Here is a 13,632-nt window from a genome sequence, read left to right on the forward strand (position 1 = left end):
GACTGTTCTGGGATCGGAAGCACCGGGACAGGGTTTCCCCCAGGGCAGGACTGGGATCACCGTGCTTGGACTGGGATCACTGTGCTGGGATTGGGATCGCTGCGCCCGGATCGGAAACGCTGTTCTGGGACTGGGCTCTCCCACCTTGACGATCCTCTCGTGCATCCGCGCCTTCCTCCCGTCCCCGCTGTCCTTGGCCTGGGCTGCGGCCGCCCGGTACCGCTCCATGCGCTGCTCCAGCGCCTCCCGCACGTCCCGTGGTGCCCGGGGTGGCTCTGGGGTGGGAAAAACGGGAAAATCCTAGAAAATCCCCCTTTTCCTCCCTGTTCCCCCTCCCCAGGGAGTGACCGGGGCTGACCTGTGGCGGGAGGGGCTGGGCTGGTGCCCGGTGGATCCCTCGTCGGTGAATCCCTTGGGAGTGGAGCCTTCGGCTCCTCCGGCTGTGGATCTGCAGGAAGGGAGCAGCCAGATCCCACCAGGACCAGCAGGACCCCTGGGGTGTTTATCCCCCAAAACGGGAGCTCAAACTTTTCCCGTCAGGATCAGGGTCTCACCAGGGGCTGGCGGAACTTGGCCTTGCCCCAGCGCCTCCAGCTGTGCCTCCAGCCTCTGGAAAACCATGGGAAAATGGGAATTCGGGCATGGCAGCAGGGCCCAGAAACAGAGGGATATGGGGAGATTCCGGGAATCCTGGGCTTACCTTGGCTGCCCGGTAGTGCCCAAGGGCCGTGGCCGTGTCCCCGCAGCGTTTGGCCGCCAGCGCTTCCTTCTGCAGCTCCTGGAGCCGCACCCGGAGCGCCGGCACTGAGCCGGGATCCGGGCAGGGATCTGGGCAGGGATCAGGGGCTGGGGGGGGCTGTGGAGGGGCAGGAGGCTGCGCTTGGGGCTCAGGGCTCACGGAGGGCGGCGGCACAGGGGCCACCCCACCCTTCCCCAGAGCCACCGGGGGCGGAATCTCAGCCTTGTCTATCTGCTTCCCGCTCCGGACGGATTCCAGCATCTGCTCCAGGGTCTGAGGGCAAAGGGGAGTGGGGGGAAATGGTGAAAATCTGGAGGAATGGGGTGAAATGGGGGGAGAGCTGGGAAGAATGGTATTAAACAGGGATCTGTAATCATAAAATGGGATAAAACAGGGCTCAGAATTGAATGAAAGAGAATGGATGGAATGGAATGAAACAAATGGATTGAACGCAAGGGAATTTCACTGGAATGAAACTGGTCAGGACTGGGAAAAGAGAAATAAAACTGGGCTCAAAAATGGAAAAAACAGGATAAAGCTGTGCAGATTCAGGAAAAACTGGGTAAAACAGGGTTCAGAATTGGGACAAGCTGCTCAATACTAGGAAAAACAGCACGAACTCAAGGTTATTCCAAGGGTTTTAAAGGCAGAGGGATCAGGTCTGGCCAGAATGGCCAAAGCCCCAATTCCAGGGGTTCAGACTCACCTTGAGGCCGCGCTGGAGGCGCCGGAGCCGGGCCCCGTTCCCATTTTCTGCCGCGGCGTTCCTGAGGGCCGCCCGATAGAGCTCTGCACGCTCCGACAGCTCAGCCAGGAGCACCCCGGCATCCGTGGGCTCCTAGGGGAACACTGGATCACCAGGATAGCCCTGCCAGGATCGACCCCAGGATCAGGGCTGGGGTCACCCAGGCCATACCTGTGAGGTCTCCGCTGCAGCCACGCTCCCAGACCCCTCCTCGAGCACTTCCTGCAGCTCTGCCTGCTCAGGGATCCCAGGAATCAGCGCTTGCTTGGGGCAGGGATCCCCTTTTCCAGACTCGGGACCCCCCCGGTCCCCCCTCACCAGCAGCTCCTCCTCGTTCTCCAGCTCTTCCTCCCCTTCCTCTTCTTCCTCCTCCTCCAGGGGATCCCGGAGGCAGAGCTGGGCCAGGGCCTCGACTGCTGCCAGATCTGTGGGCAGACAGGAGGGTCACAAACCCATTTGGGGGGGCAAGCTGACCCCCGTTCGGGGAGCTCTAGGCAAGGGAAGGGGGATTTACCTTGCTGGGGGGGTGGGGGCGGTTCGCCCCCCTCCGGCGCCTCCCGGCCCCGCAGCAGCAGCAGCAGCTCAGCCTCCAGCGCCGCGTCCCCGTCACCGCCGGGATCCCCCGGGCTTCCCCCCGCGCCGGGATCTGCCAGCAGCCCCATCTGAGGCGGGGCGACAGTGCTGAGGGGGGAGCGAGGGGATCCCGGGATCCGGAGGAAGGGATCCCCCCCAGATCCAGAGCAGGGGATCCCCGAAAGCGGTGGAGCGGAGAGGGGATTTCCAGGAGCCCATGGAGGGGAGGAGGGGGATCCCGGGGATCACACGCACCTGCCTGGCCATGGCGGCCCCCCGGCCCGGGACCCTCCGCGCTCGGCTCATGGCTCCGTGTCCCGTCGGGCTGAGCTGGGGGGGAATACGTGGGGATCCCGGCCCTGAGCCGAGCCCCCGACTCCCGGAGCCTCCCGCCAGCCCCTCCGAGCTCCCTTCAAGGTCCCAGCCTGCCTCAGAGCCCCCTCAAAAGATCCCGGTGTCCCCCCCGCTCCTCACAAGGCCCCGCCGCCACACCCCCGGCCGCGCCCCACAAGGCCCAGTCGCCCCTTTTCCCCCCTCCCAGAGCACCCCACAATGCGCCGTCACCCCCCAGCTCTCCGCCGGTGCTCCGCTGCCCCTCACCCCCAGATCCCGGTGACCCCGGCGATCCCGGGTGATCCCGGTTGATCCCGGATTATCCCCGCTGCTCCCCGTTTTCCTCACTCACTTCCTGCTCCGTCGGCCGCTGTCAACACCCCGCGCTTTACAGCACCGCCGTCGCAAAAGCCGCTGTCGCAAAATCCCCTGCGGTTGCGTCTCGCTTGGAGGCGCGGGAGGAGAACTGTAACTTCCGGCTCGCCGGGAAAAGGCGGGAAAAGTGTGAGGGGGCCCGTGGGGAGGTGGGAAATCGAGGGAAAATGGGGAAAATCGGCGGAAATTCCACGATTTTTAACTCAGGCCTGGAGGGTTTAGGGCTTTCTGTTGCGGTTGTGGCTTTGGGGGCGCCTGGGGGATATTGATTGGGCTGAGGGGGTAGAGAGCTGGGGGGGGAAATGGCTGCTGGGGCCTGAGGGGAAATAGGGAGGTATGAGAGGGGTTGGAGTAATAGGGGGCTGGGGTAATTTGGGGCTGCTCCATGTCCCTCCAAGGTAGCACCAGGATGGGGAAGCGCAGGACCCACCCACTCCCAGGTAACTGGGAAATGCCCAAATGTCCCAGTTTGGGCCCAAAATGACCCTTCTCCATCCAACTGGGACTCCTCCACATCCAAACTGGGACTGTCTTTCCTCCCCACAACAGGCAACAGGAAATTCCATGCTCCCAAAGCCAAGCGGATCCTTCAGGAAGCTCCGGGAGCTGCCGGCTCAGCCGTGCCTGTTCCCTCCCCGAGCAATAATCCTGATGGAGATCCTGCTGGGATGGACCCCCAGGCGAGGTAACAGGAGGGGACTGGGGGGTGAGTGACCTGGGCTGGATCCATCCAGGTCCAGCCCAATGGGATTTGCTGGGTCCAACAGCAAGAACAGCAGTGGCAAGGTGGATCCAGAGGGAATCCATGGGGAAGAGCATGGAGCCAGAGCCTTGCAGGTACGGAAAGCCTCCAGCATGGTGTTCACACCCAGCAGAGGGCAAAACTCCCCAAACTGGGGTTTTTAATGTGTTTTTTTCAGGAAGGGAGAGACAAGGGAATTGGAGGCGGCAGAGCACCAGGATCACCGAAACAGAGAATTTCAGATGGGATAGGAGAGAATCATCTGGAATTGCCCCAGCTGGGAATTTTGGAAGCAGATGGGACAGGAGAGGATGAGCTGGAGTCACTAAAATTAGGAATTTTGCATGGGGCAGGAGAGGATGATCTGGAGTCACCAAAACCAGGAATTTGGGATGGGGCAGGAGAGAATTGTCCAGAATCACCAAAACCGGCAATTTTGGAGGTGGATGAGGCAGGAGAGGAGCCCCCAGCGTCAGTGAAACATGTAATTTTGGATGGAATGGGACAGAATTATCTGGAATCATCCCACCTTGGAACTTTGGAGGGGGATGGAGCAGGAGAGGAGCAGCTGAAGTCACCCCAACTGAGAACTCCAGAGGCAGATGGAGCAGGAGAAGAGCAGTTGGAATCACTGAAATTGGGAATTTTGGATGGAGCAGGAGAGGATCAGCTGGAATCACCAAAACCAAGACTTTCTGAGGTGGATGGGGCAGCAGAGGAGCAGCTGGAAACACCAACACACGGGATTTTGGATGGCGCAGGAGAGGAGCGTCCAAAGTCAGTGAAACCAGGAATTTCAGAGGTAGATAGGGCAAGAGAGGAGCAGCTGGAGCCACTGAAACAGGGAATTTGGGATGGGGCAGGAGAGAATCAGCTGGAATCACCAAAACAAGGGAATTCTGGAGCACAGGGATCCAGCCCTGAGGACACGGTGAAGGACACGGCCCCTGCAGAGAGTTCGGAGGTGCCGGATGCAGTGGGAGAGGGGGAAAAAGGTGCCCTGGAGGAGGGATGTGGCACTGGGATTGCCCTGAGCATGGACACGGGGTCACTGGATTGTCCCAGAGATCCCCAGAGCGGTGGAGGGAACACAGAGAGCAGGAATTGCGAGAGTGGGAATGCTGAGGGTGGGAATTCCAGTGTGGTGACACTGGGACTGGATCCAGCAGCCACCAGCACCGAGCCTCAGGACCACCGGGAAGGGACCAGCCCAGAGCTCCCAGTGGAGAAGGTAAAGCTGGGATGAGCCCTCCCCACCCAAACTGAGACATGCCCCCCCCCCCCATCCTAAACTGGAACCCAGAGACCCCTCCCCACCTCACCTGGAAGCTTCCACATCCCCCTGGGCTCCATCTTCAGCTCTTTTCTTTCCCTGCAGCCATTCCCAGATGCTGCTGGGCAGCAGCCATGGGACACCAGAGGCCAGATCCACACCGGCTCCATGGGGAACAGCCCAGTACAGACATGGGAAAGGTGGGTGGATCCAGACCCTAGTGCAGGAATAAAATCCTGATTTTGACTGAAATTCCTGATTTGAGGAGTAGGAAGATCCTGATTCTCCTTCTCCCAGCAGTGCCAGGGCCACGGAACCGGCAGATGCGACCGATGTCATCCGCGGGCTGATCCGGGAGCTCTCAGACCTCAAGTAAGTCCCAAATCCACTTGGATTTCCCTGGGATTGGGGGTCCAGCACCCCTGGGTGATGCCTATGTCTCCCCACAGCCGCCTGGCCATGGGTGCCTGCCGGGGACTGGAGCTGCTCCGGAGGCAAAAGCCACGGCGTGGCCGGAGGCCAGTGCCCAGTGGGAGCCGCTGGAAAGAGGGGTAGGGAACATCAGGAATAACCATTTATTGATGGACACAATGGGAATAAACCACCCTCCAGCACTGAATAAACCACCCTCCAGCACTGAATGCCAGGCTCCTCCTGCCATCATGGGTGAACAAATCCCACCAAACCCACCCAAAATGCTCAGTAACAGCTCCAGTGCTTGAATAAAGGCTCCAACACTTGAAGCACTGGCCCCCTCCCAGTCCCTTTCTGGCCTGGGATTAACCAAAACTCAACAATCCAACCCAGAACATCCAGTAACGGCTCCGGCACCCAGAGCGCTGGCCCCTTCCTGGGCTGGGATTAACCAAAACTCAGCAGTCCAGCTCAGAACATCCAGTAATGGCTCCAGCAGCCGGAGAAGCAGCCCCTTCCTAGCCTGGGATTAACCAAAATTCAGAACTCAAAACTCAAACCCAACACAAAACAGAACTGGCCCTGGTGGCAGTGCCCGAATCCGGCCAGACCAACTGATCTGGGTCCTACGACATTGGCAGGCGGCACAAAGTCGCACAAACTGGGGAGACTGGTCCCAGAGGGAAGCGCTGAGCCACGGTCTCATCTTCTGAGGAAGTCCCTGGAAGAGAAGCCAGGAGAGGCGGGAGCACCGGGAAGCACCAGCATGCACCCCATGATTAGTGCCAAATCCCTGATGAGATTCCTTGCAGGAATCCCGTCCTGGGCAAACCCAGGCTCCAATCGTGTCTCTGTCCTTACGTCACCTGTTTCCCAGTGCCCCCTCCTTCCTTTAGCTCTGACTCCCCGGTGAGATTCCCTCATGGGAATCCTGTTCCTGGCTAAATCCAGACTTGGATCCACAAACCCTCCAGTACCTGCATGGGGATATGGCATCTTCCATCCCTCGGCTACTTCCCGGTGTCCCCCGTCACCTGTTTCCTGGTTCCCTCCCTTTGGTAGCTCTGATTCCCTGACAAGATTCCTCATGGGAATCTGGCCAAAGCAGGTTTGGATGCAGCACAATCCCTGTGGTATCACCGGGGCACCACAAACTCTGTACCTGCACGGGGATGTGGCATCCTCCATCCCTCGGCTACTTCTGGTGTGCCCCCTTCCCTCCATCAGTGCCAATTCCACGATGAGATTCCTCACGGGAATCCCACCCTGGGATGAACACAGGCTTGGATGTGCCACATACGCCATGGCATCACCACACCCCGCCAGTACCTGTGCGGTGACAAAGGATCCTCCATCTCTCGGCTACATCCTGGTGTTCCCCTGCCTCCTCCCGGCGCTCCTGGGGCACACCGGGCGGGAGTAGACGGAGGTGTAGCCACGGTGCGTGCGGGGGCAGAAGCGGCGCGTGTGGGCCCGGTCCTGAGTGGCCCCGCACTGGGGACAGACGTAGCTGCGCAGCACCGGGCACTGCAGGCGGCCGTGGGCGTCCCGCAAGCTGTGGCTCCGGTACACACCCGGGGCCTCCCCGTTGTGCTTGCAGAACGAGCACAGGGCCAGCCCAGCACGCGGAGCTGTCTCGGCACACGGAGCCGGCCCCGCACACGGAGCTGGCCCAGCACACGGAGCCAGGGGCCCCAGGGGCGGCGAGGGGTCCTCAAGGCCTGCGGGGTCACGGAGGAGCGAGGCCACCATGGCTGCCAGCCCCAGGTAGTCCCGCCACATGTCGAACTGGCCTGCGGATTCCGTGCATTGCAGCGGGATGGGGATCTCAGTGCTCCCGGTGCGGTGTGGGGTGGGATACCGCAGCGCTCTCATGCTTCCAGCATGAGGCTGGACACCACAGTGCTGCAGGGCTCCCGGTGTGGCGAGGGGACAGATAGCACTTCTCACGCCACTGGTGCTCCCCACACTGCGCGTGGCTGGGTGTGGCTCCTTCCTCCAGGTGCTGCTGGTGCTCCCGGTGTGGTGTGGGGCTGGTTCTGCCAGTGTTGCTGGTGGCGTGGGGCTGGACACCACAGTGCTCTCTCCCAGTGCTCCCAACCTCCTTGTACCCGGTGATGATGCTGCTCCTGGTGCCGCCGCTGCTCCCGGTGCCGCCGCTGCTCCCGGTGCCCGCGGTTCGGGGCTGGACGGAGCTCCACGTGCTGGGTCCCAGTACTCCCAGTTTTCCTAGGCCGCTGCACGTGCCCAGTGCAGCCGAAGGAACCGCCCCGGCCCGGCTCCAGGAGGAGTTTGCGCCGTCCCCTTCCCGACTGGAAGGCGCCGGCGTTTGGGTAAATCGACGGGATTTGGGTAAATCGCCGGGATTTAAGTTAATGACCGCGATTTTGGTAAATCACTCTGACTATAAACCTCCCCACCCCGCCCCAGGGCTTCCTGGTGAAAGGAATGAGATAGATTTGTCTTTAGAAACAAACTATGGGTCTGCTGATAGGTAAAAGCCAGATACTGAGAGGCGAAAGAAGCGAAGGGGGGAACCATGAATTCCACAGGAAAAGAAAAAGGGGGGGTACACATTAGAAGGGGGTCTGTATTAAGCGATTCGGGAATTCTGTACATCTCAAGTACCTCAGCCAACGGGGGAAAGGAAGAGGGTGATGTGGCCGGCAAATTAGGATAAAAAGGAGGCTGCATCTAACAATTTGGGAAACCCCAGGGGAATGCCCCATGGCCTCTCCCTTTATTCGAATGAAGTAACAGGACTCCTCTGTCTCCTTTTTGGACATAAACATCTGGTGTTTGTGGATTCATTTTCCTGACACAAGGAATCCCGGAGCACCTGGATTTTAGGGGAAGATTGGGGATTTTCGGTACTTCAGAAGCTCCGCACCTGAGGGGCACTGGCACCTCCTGCCGGGGGAAATCCACGGGTTTGGGAAATTCCTCCCTAGTGAGAATCATCACCAGGATCCTCGGGATGCTCCAGGGGGCCGCAGGACACACTAGAAAGTCGGCGATTTTACCCCAAACTCACCGACAGCCTCCACGGCACTGGGATTCACTGGCAGGAGCTGGGATCTGACACTGTCCCACATCCCCTGGTGGATCCTCCATCCACCAGGATCCAGCCTCATCCCCCACCTGCCTGCAGGACCCAGGATCTGTCCTCCATCTCCCACTGGAGTCTAGGATCTGGTCTCATCCCCTGTTCTCCTGCAGGATCCAGGATCTGTCCCTGTTGTCCATCCGGTGGGGATCCCGCCTCATCCCTCCTCACCCAGCGGGGACCAGGGATCCAAACCTGTTCTCCATCTCCCGGCGGGATCCGACCCTGCTCCTGGCATTACCTTTCCCCAGTTATCCCTCAGGAATCCCGCCAGGATCCCTCCCTAACGAGGCACCGATCCAAGGCTAATTCACTCCAAACCCAATCCCAGCATCAAGCGAATCCCAGCATATTCCCAGGAGCCACCGCAGCCCCTTCTGGAGTGAGAAATGGGGAAAAGGGAATAAACTGGGGGGTGGGGGGGGCCGTCATTGACCGGCTGAACCCCAATTCCCCCGGATTTGACCCCAAAGCGCCTCTTGTCCCGGGACGCCCCGGGGCTGGGGAAACTCTGTGACCCCCGGTGTGGGTGGGGTGTCCTCAGGGATCCCCGAGGTGTCCCCAGGGGTCCCGCGGTGTCCCCATTTGTCCCCAGGGGTCCGGAGGTGTCCCCAGGGGTCCGGAGGTGTCTCCAGGAGTCCCCAGGGGTCCGGAGGTGTCCCCAGGGGTCCGGAGGTGTCTCCAGGGGTCCCGCGGTGTCCCCATTTGTCCCCAGGGGTCCCGAGGTGTCCCCATTTGTCCCCAGGGGTCCGGAGGTGTCCCCAGGGGTCCCGAGGTGTCCCCATTTGTCCCCGGGGGTCCCCATTTGTCCCCAGGGGTCCGGAGGTGTCCCCAGGGGTCCCGAGGTGTCCCCATTTGTCCCCAGGGGTCCGGAGGTGTCCCCAGGGGTCCCGAGGTGTCCCCATTTGTCCCCGGGGGTCCGGAGGTGTCCCCAGGAGTCCCGAGGTGTCCCCATTTGTCCCCGGGGGTCCCCATTTGTCCCCAGGGGTCCGGAGGTGTCCCCAGGGGTCCCGAGGTGTCCCCATTTGTCCCCAGGGGTCCGGAGGTGTCCCCAGGGGTCCCGAGGTGTCCCCATTTGTCCCCGGGGGTCCGGAGGTGTCTCCAGGAGTCCCCAGGGGTCCGGAGGTGTCCCCAGGGGTCCCGAGGTGTCCCCATTTGTCCCCGGGGGTCCGGAGGTGTCCCCAGGGGTCCCGAGGTGTCCCCATTTGTCCCCGGGGGTCCGGAGGTGTCCCCAGGGGTCCCGAGGTGTCCCCATTTGTCCCCAGGGGTCCGGAGGTGTCCCCAGGGGTCCCGAGGTGTCCCCATTTGTCCCCAGGGGTCCGGAGGTGTCCCCAGGGGTCCCGAGGTGTCCCCATTTATCCGCGGGGGTCCGGAGGTGTCCCCAGGAGTCCCCAGGGGTCCGGAGGTGTCCCCAGGGGTCCCGAGGTGTCCCCATTTGTCCCCGGGGGTCCGGAGGTGTCCCCCGGCTCTGACGGGAGGGGGGGGCTCGGCTCACGCCGGCGGCCCCGCCCATTGGGCGCACGCGCCGCCTCCTCGGCGCTGATTGGCCGTCGGCCCCACCGGCCCCGCCCCGCCCCGTTCAGCCCCTCCCCTTAAAGGGGCGGTGGGCGCTTTTAACCCCTGCGAGCTGGGCAGGGGGCGTCGGGAGGGTCTGGAGAGGGGGAGTCCCGTGTTCCCTCCAGCAGACCCCAGCCAGCGCGACAGCCTCTCCCCGAGATAGTTGGGGAGCGCAGGGGCTTCGTGGCACGGCACAGTCTGGCATGATGTGAGCGGAGAAACTGAGGCACGGGAAGGCGGGGGCCCGGTAGAGCCACTCGTCGCACGTGGGGTGGCACACGGTGGCACACGGTGCCATATGCGCTCCGCCTCTTCATCCCCGGGCCACCCCAGCGCCACCGCCATGGTGGTCCCATTGCCCCATCCTGGCGGTCCCGGGGGTCCCGATGGTCCCTGTGCCCTGTCCCGGGGGTCCCGACGGCCCCTCCCGGTGGTCCCGGTGCCCCCAGCGATGCCACAACCCCCTCCCGGCCCCGCCCGGCTGCGGTGACTCACCGGCCCCTGCAAGTCGAGGCTTGATGCCGGGACGGGGGGAGGACAGGGGGAGAGGGTGATGCCCCCCCAAACACCCAGCAGAGGCCGGGAGGGGCCCTAAGGGTTTGGGGGAGTCTGCGGGGGTGTCGGGGGGGCCCATTCCTGTGAAAGCGCCTTTGTCCCGACCCGCCGATCCCACCCCAGGGTGACTCACGGGCGCGTGGCTGGGCCCTGACTCACCCCCCCCCCCCCGTGCCCCCCACCCGCGGCACCGGGGGCCCCCGGGGCCTCCTCCCCCCTTTCCCCCGCGGCATCGGGATCCCCCGGGGCCCCCCCGACCGCAGCGGAGGCATCTGGGGAGACACAAAGATTCGGGGAGGCTTCAGGGTGAAGGCGGGTCTGGGGGTGCAGGGAGGGCCCGGGGGGCACCCAGGGGTGCAGGGGGGGAACCTGGGCGTGCAGGGGGCCCCGTGGTTGCGGGGGGGGGGGGGGGTTGCGGTTGCTGGGGAACCCGTGGGTGCCCATCGCCCCTCTGCCTCGTGCCCTGGGAGGTGCCAGGCACCCTCCCCCCGGGGGATACCCCCTGGGCTACCCCCGGCCCGCGCAGGGCCGCCTCCGGTGGCCCCGCCCGGTGGTGCCGGTCCCGGGGCTGCCGGTGAGTCACGGCCGTGACTCAGCCCCGCCAAAACAGCGTCGCGTGGCAACGCCAGGACCCGCGACAGGAACCCCTCGGGACCCACGGACCCACAGCTCTGCCCCCCACCGACCCACGGCAGGGACCCACCGAGCCGCAGCCCCCCGCCGCACTCCCGAGCAAAGGCACCGCAGGCCCTCGGAGCCCCTGGAGGGGGACAGAAGCCAGGGCTGGCTGGGGATGCTGGGGGGGGGCTTGGGCGTCCCTGGGATCTGAGGGGATCCAGTGGATCCGGGGCGTCCAGGCGTTGCCCAGGCCGAGGAAGGAAGGAGCTAGGAGGGAGTGTGGGGGGGAGGAAAGGGAAATCCCAGCCCAGTGCCCCCCCCCCAGTGCTTCCAGTCACTGCAGTGCCCAAGGTCCAGGGCTGCCAGTCTCTGCAGTGCCCTGAGCCCAGTGCTCCCAGCTCCCCCAGTGCCAGGGCTCCCTGGGCACACGTGTGTGGTGCCATGTCTGTGCCGTGTCAGTGACACACGTGTGCCATGTTGGTCCATGTCCACATCCACATCGTGCCAGTGACACCCGTGTCAGTGCCATGTTGTGCCCTGTTGTTCTTTGCTGGTGACACCCGTGTCAGTGCCATGTTGAGCCATGTCAGTGCCATGCCGTGCCCTGCTGTGCCGTGCCGGTGACACCTGTGTCAGTGCCATGTTATGCCCTGTTGTTCTTTGCTGGTGACACCCGTGTCAGTGCCATGCCGTGCCCTGTTGTGCTGTGCCCGGGCCGTGCCGGCCCCGCTGCCGCTCCCGCTCCTCCCGGCCAGGCTGACTCAGGCGGGAGGAATGTGCCGGCGGCGCGTGGGCGATGGCCCGGCTGCTGCCATTGCCTAGAAAGGGCATCGCCGAGCCCTGGGCCACAGGGAGCCCACACGGCCACCACGGCCAAACGGGCACCCAGCAGGGCCAGCAGGGCCACCGTGGGACTCACAGGAAGCCAGCACGGCCACCATGGCTACTCGTGACAAACAGGGACCTAGCATGACCACCACGGTCCCAGCAGGGCCTCAGCACGGCCACTGTGGCCACTGTGAGGTCGACAGCAGCCTGACACGGCCACCACGGTGCTGCCCTGGGCCTGTGCGGGTGTGAACACACGTGTGCAAGCGTGTGCAAGTGTGTTCAGGTGTGCACAGCTGTGCATGTGTGTGCAGGTGTGCATGGCCACATGTGGGCACACGCGTGTGCTGCGTGTTGGCAGCGCCATGTGCTGCGTTCAGCATTCTGTGTCCCGTGTTCTCTGTTCCTGTGTCCTGTGTTTCCTGTGCCACGTTCCCCGTTCCGTGTTCCACGTTCCATGCCCGACCCTGAGCAGGGCTGGGGGCCCGCGGGAGGCCGGGGAGGGTCCCGTGTTTAAAATTAGCAGCTGGCGAAGGTGGCGGGGGGGGTGTTGCTCTGTCCCAGATGTGCAGCCACTGCCAGATGTGGGGTGGGACCAGGAAAGGCCCGGGGGACTCTGGGAGGCACTGGGGCACACTGGGGTGCTCGTCCTGCCCCACTGCTAGGGGGCAGGTGGGTATGGGGGGTGTGGGGCAGTCTATGGGGCAGGGCTGGCTGTGGGGCAGGGGGGTTATGGGACAGTCTGTGGGGCAGGGGGCTATGGGATGGGCTGCGGGACAGGGCTGGGGGTGTGTGACAGGGCTGGCTGTGGGGTAGGGCCGTGGGGCAGGGCCAAGGGGTGTGGGGCAGGGCTGGCGCCGCAGCCACTGTGACGCGTTGTGGTTTCGCTACTTCCGATATAAAACTCTGTTTAATGTCTGTGTGTGCAGCATCGCCATGGTGACCCCCGGCCCCCCCCCCGGCCCCACCAACGCCTTGTGGCGCCCCACGGCCACAGGGTACCCAGGCACTTGCTGTGGGGCGTCCAGGCCCCCAGCCATGGGGCGCAGGAGCTACTCACTGTGGGGTGGAAGGATCCTGTGGATCCTGTGCCATGGGGCATTGAACCCCACTTCTGTGGGGCACACAGTCCCTGTGCTATGGGGCTCATGGCCCCCTTGCCATGGGCCACCAAACCCCCTTTCTGTGGGGCACATGGCCCCTATGCCGTGGGGCACACTGTCCCCTTTCTGTGGGGCTCCTGTGCCATGGATCACTGAGCCCTCGTGCCATGGGGCACCAGGATCCCCCTTTCTGTGGGCACTGAGCCTACTCTCCATGGGGCACACATCACTCTTGCCATGAGGCTCTGAACCCCTTCGCCATGGGGCACATGGGCCCCCCCTGCTATGGGGCACGTGGCTCCTCGCCGCCGCCGCTCCTTTGCCCACCCGGGCTCATCCCGGCGCCGCTGCGGGGCCGTGCGGGGATCCGGGCCCGGGGCGGGGCGGGCTCGGGGCCGGTGCTGGTTCAGTGAGGGGGGTTGCGGGGTCGGGGCGGTCCCGGGGCGGTCCCGGGGCGGGCGGAGGCGGCCCCGGTCCCTCCTCCCCCCCCCCCCTTCCCCTCCGCCGCCGCGGCCTCGTCGCTCCCGGGGCGGAGCGAAGCGTTTAAAAGCGTTTCCCTTCTTGGAGTAAAAGTCAGAGACTTGGGGAGCCCCCGGGAGCCCCCGGAGCCCCCCCCCGGCCCGGCCTCCCCCCCCCAGAGCCCCCCGGGACCCCCGGCCGCCGCTCCCGGT

General features: G+C 63.9%; 2 protein-coding genes across 2 annotated transcripts in view; one reads left to right on the forward strand and one right to left on the reverse strand.

Annotated features, from left to right (window-relative positions):
- The window catches only part of CC2D1A (coiled-coil and C2 domain containing 1A), a 7,015-nt gene extending 4,226 nt beyond the window's left edge, over window positions 1-2,789 (reverse strand). The window contains exons 1-10 of the mRNA XM_082299314.1: window positions 2,743-2,789; window positions 2,313-2,387; window positions 1,999-2,146; window positions 1,803-1,909; window positions 1,656-1,718; window positions 1,446-1,577; window positions 701-1,012; window positions 555-609; window positions 359-448; window positions 145-275 (exon numbers count right to left, since the gene is read on the reverse strand). Coding sequence (XP_082155440.1) covers window positions 145-275; window positions 359-448; window positions 555-609; window positions 701-1,012; window positions 1,446-1,577; window positions 1,656-1,718; window positions 1,803-1,909; window positions 1,999-2,146; window positions 2,313-2,363 — 1,089 coding nt within the window. The 5' untranslated portion in view covers window positions 2,364-2,387; window positions 2,743-2,789. The remainder of the gene's footprint in view (window positions 1-144; window positions 276-358; window positions 449-554; window positions 610-700; window positions 1,013-1,445; window positions 1,578-1,655; window positions 1,719-1,802; window positions 1,910-1,998; window positions 2,147-2,312; window positions 2,388-2,742) is intronic.
- A 786-nt stretch (window positions 2,790-3,575) lies between these two features.
- On the forward strand, window positions 3,576-5,335 carry BRME1 (break repair meiotic recombinase recruitment factor 1; the record flags this gene model as incomplete). Its single annotated transcript, XM_082299315.1, has 5 exons — window positions 3,576-3,602; window positions 3,686-4,738; window positions 4,886-4,980; window positions 5,078-5,152; window positions 5,230-5,335. The coding sequence occupies exons 2-5, from the start codon at window positions 4,007-4,009 to the stop codon at window positions 5,333-5,335; spliced, it is 1,008 nt and encodes a 335-aa protein (XP_082155441.1). The 5' UTR covers window positions 3,576-3,602; window positions 3,686-4,006.
- Window positions 5,336-13,632: the final 8,297 nt, after the last annotated feature.

The sequence above is a fragment of the Coloeus monedula genome, assembly GCF_965178545.1.
Source record: "Coloeus monedula genome assembly, chromosome: 31".
NCBI lineage: Eukaryota > Metazoa > Chordata > Aves > Passeriformes > Corvidae > Coloeus > Coloeus monedula.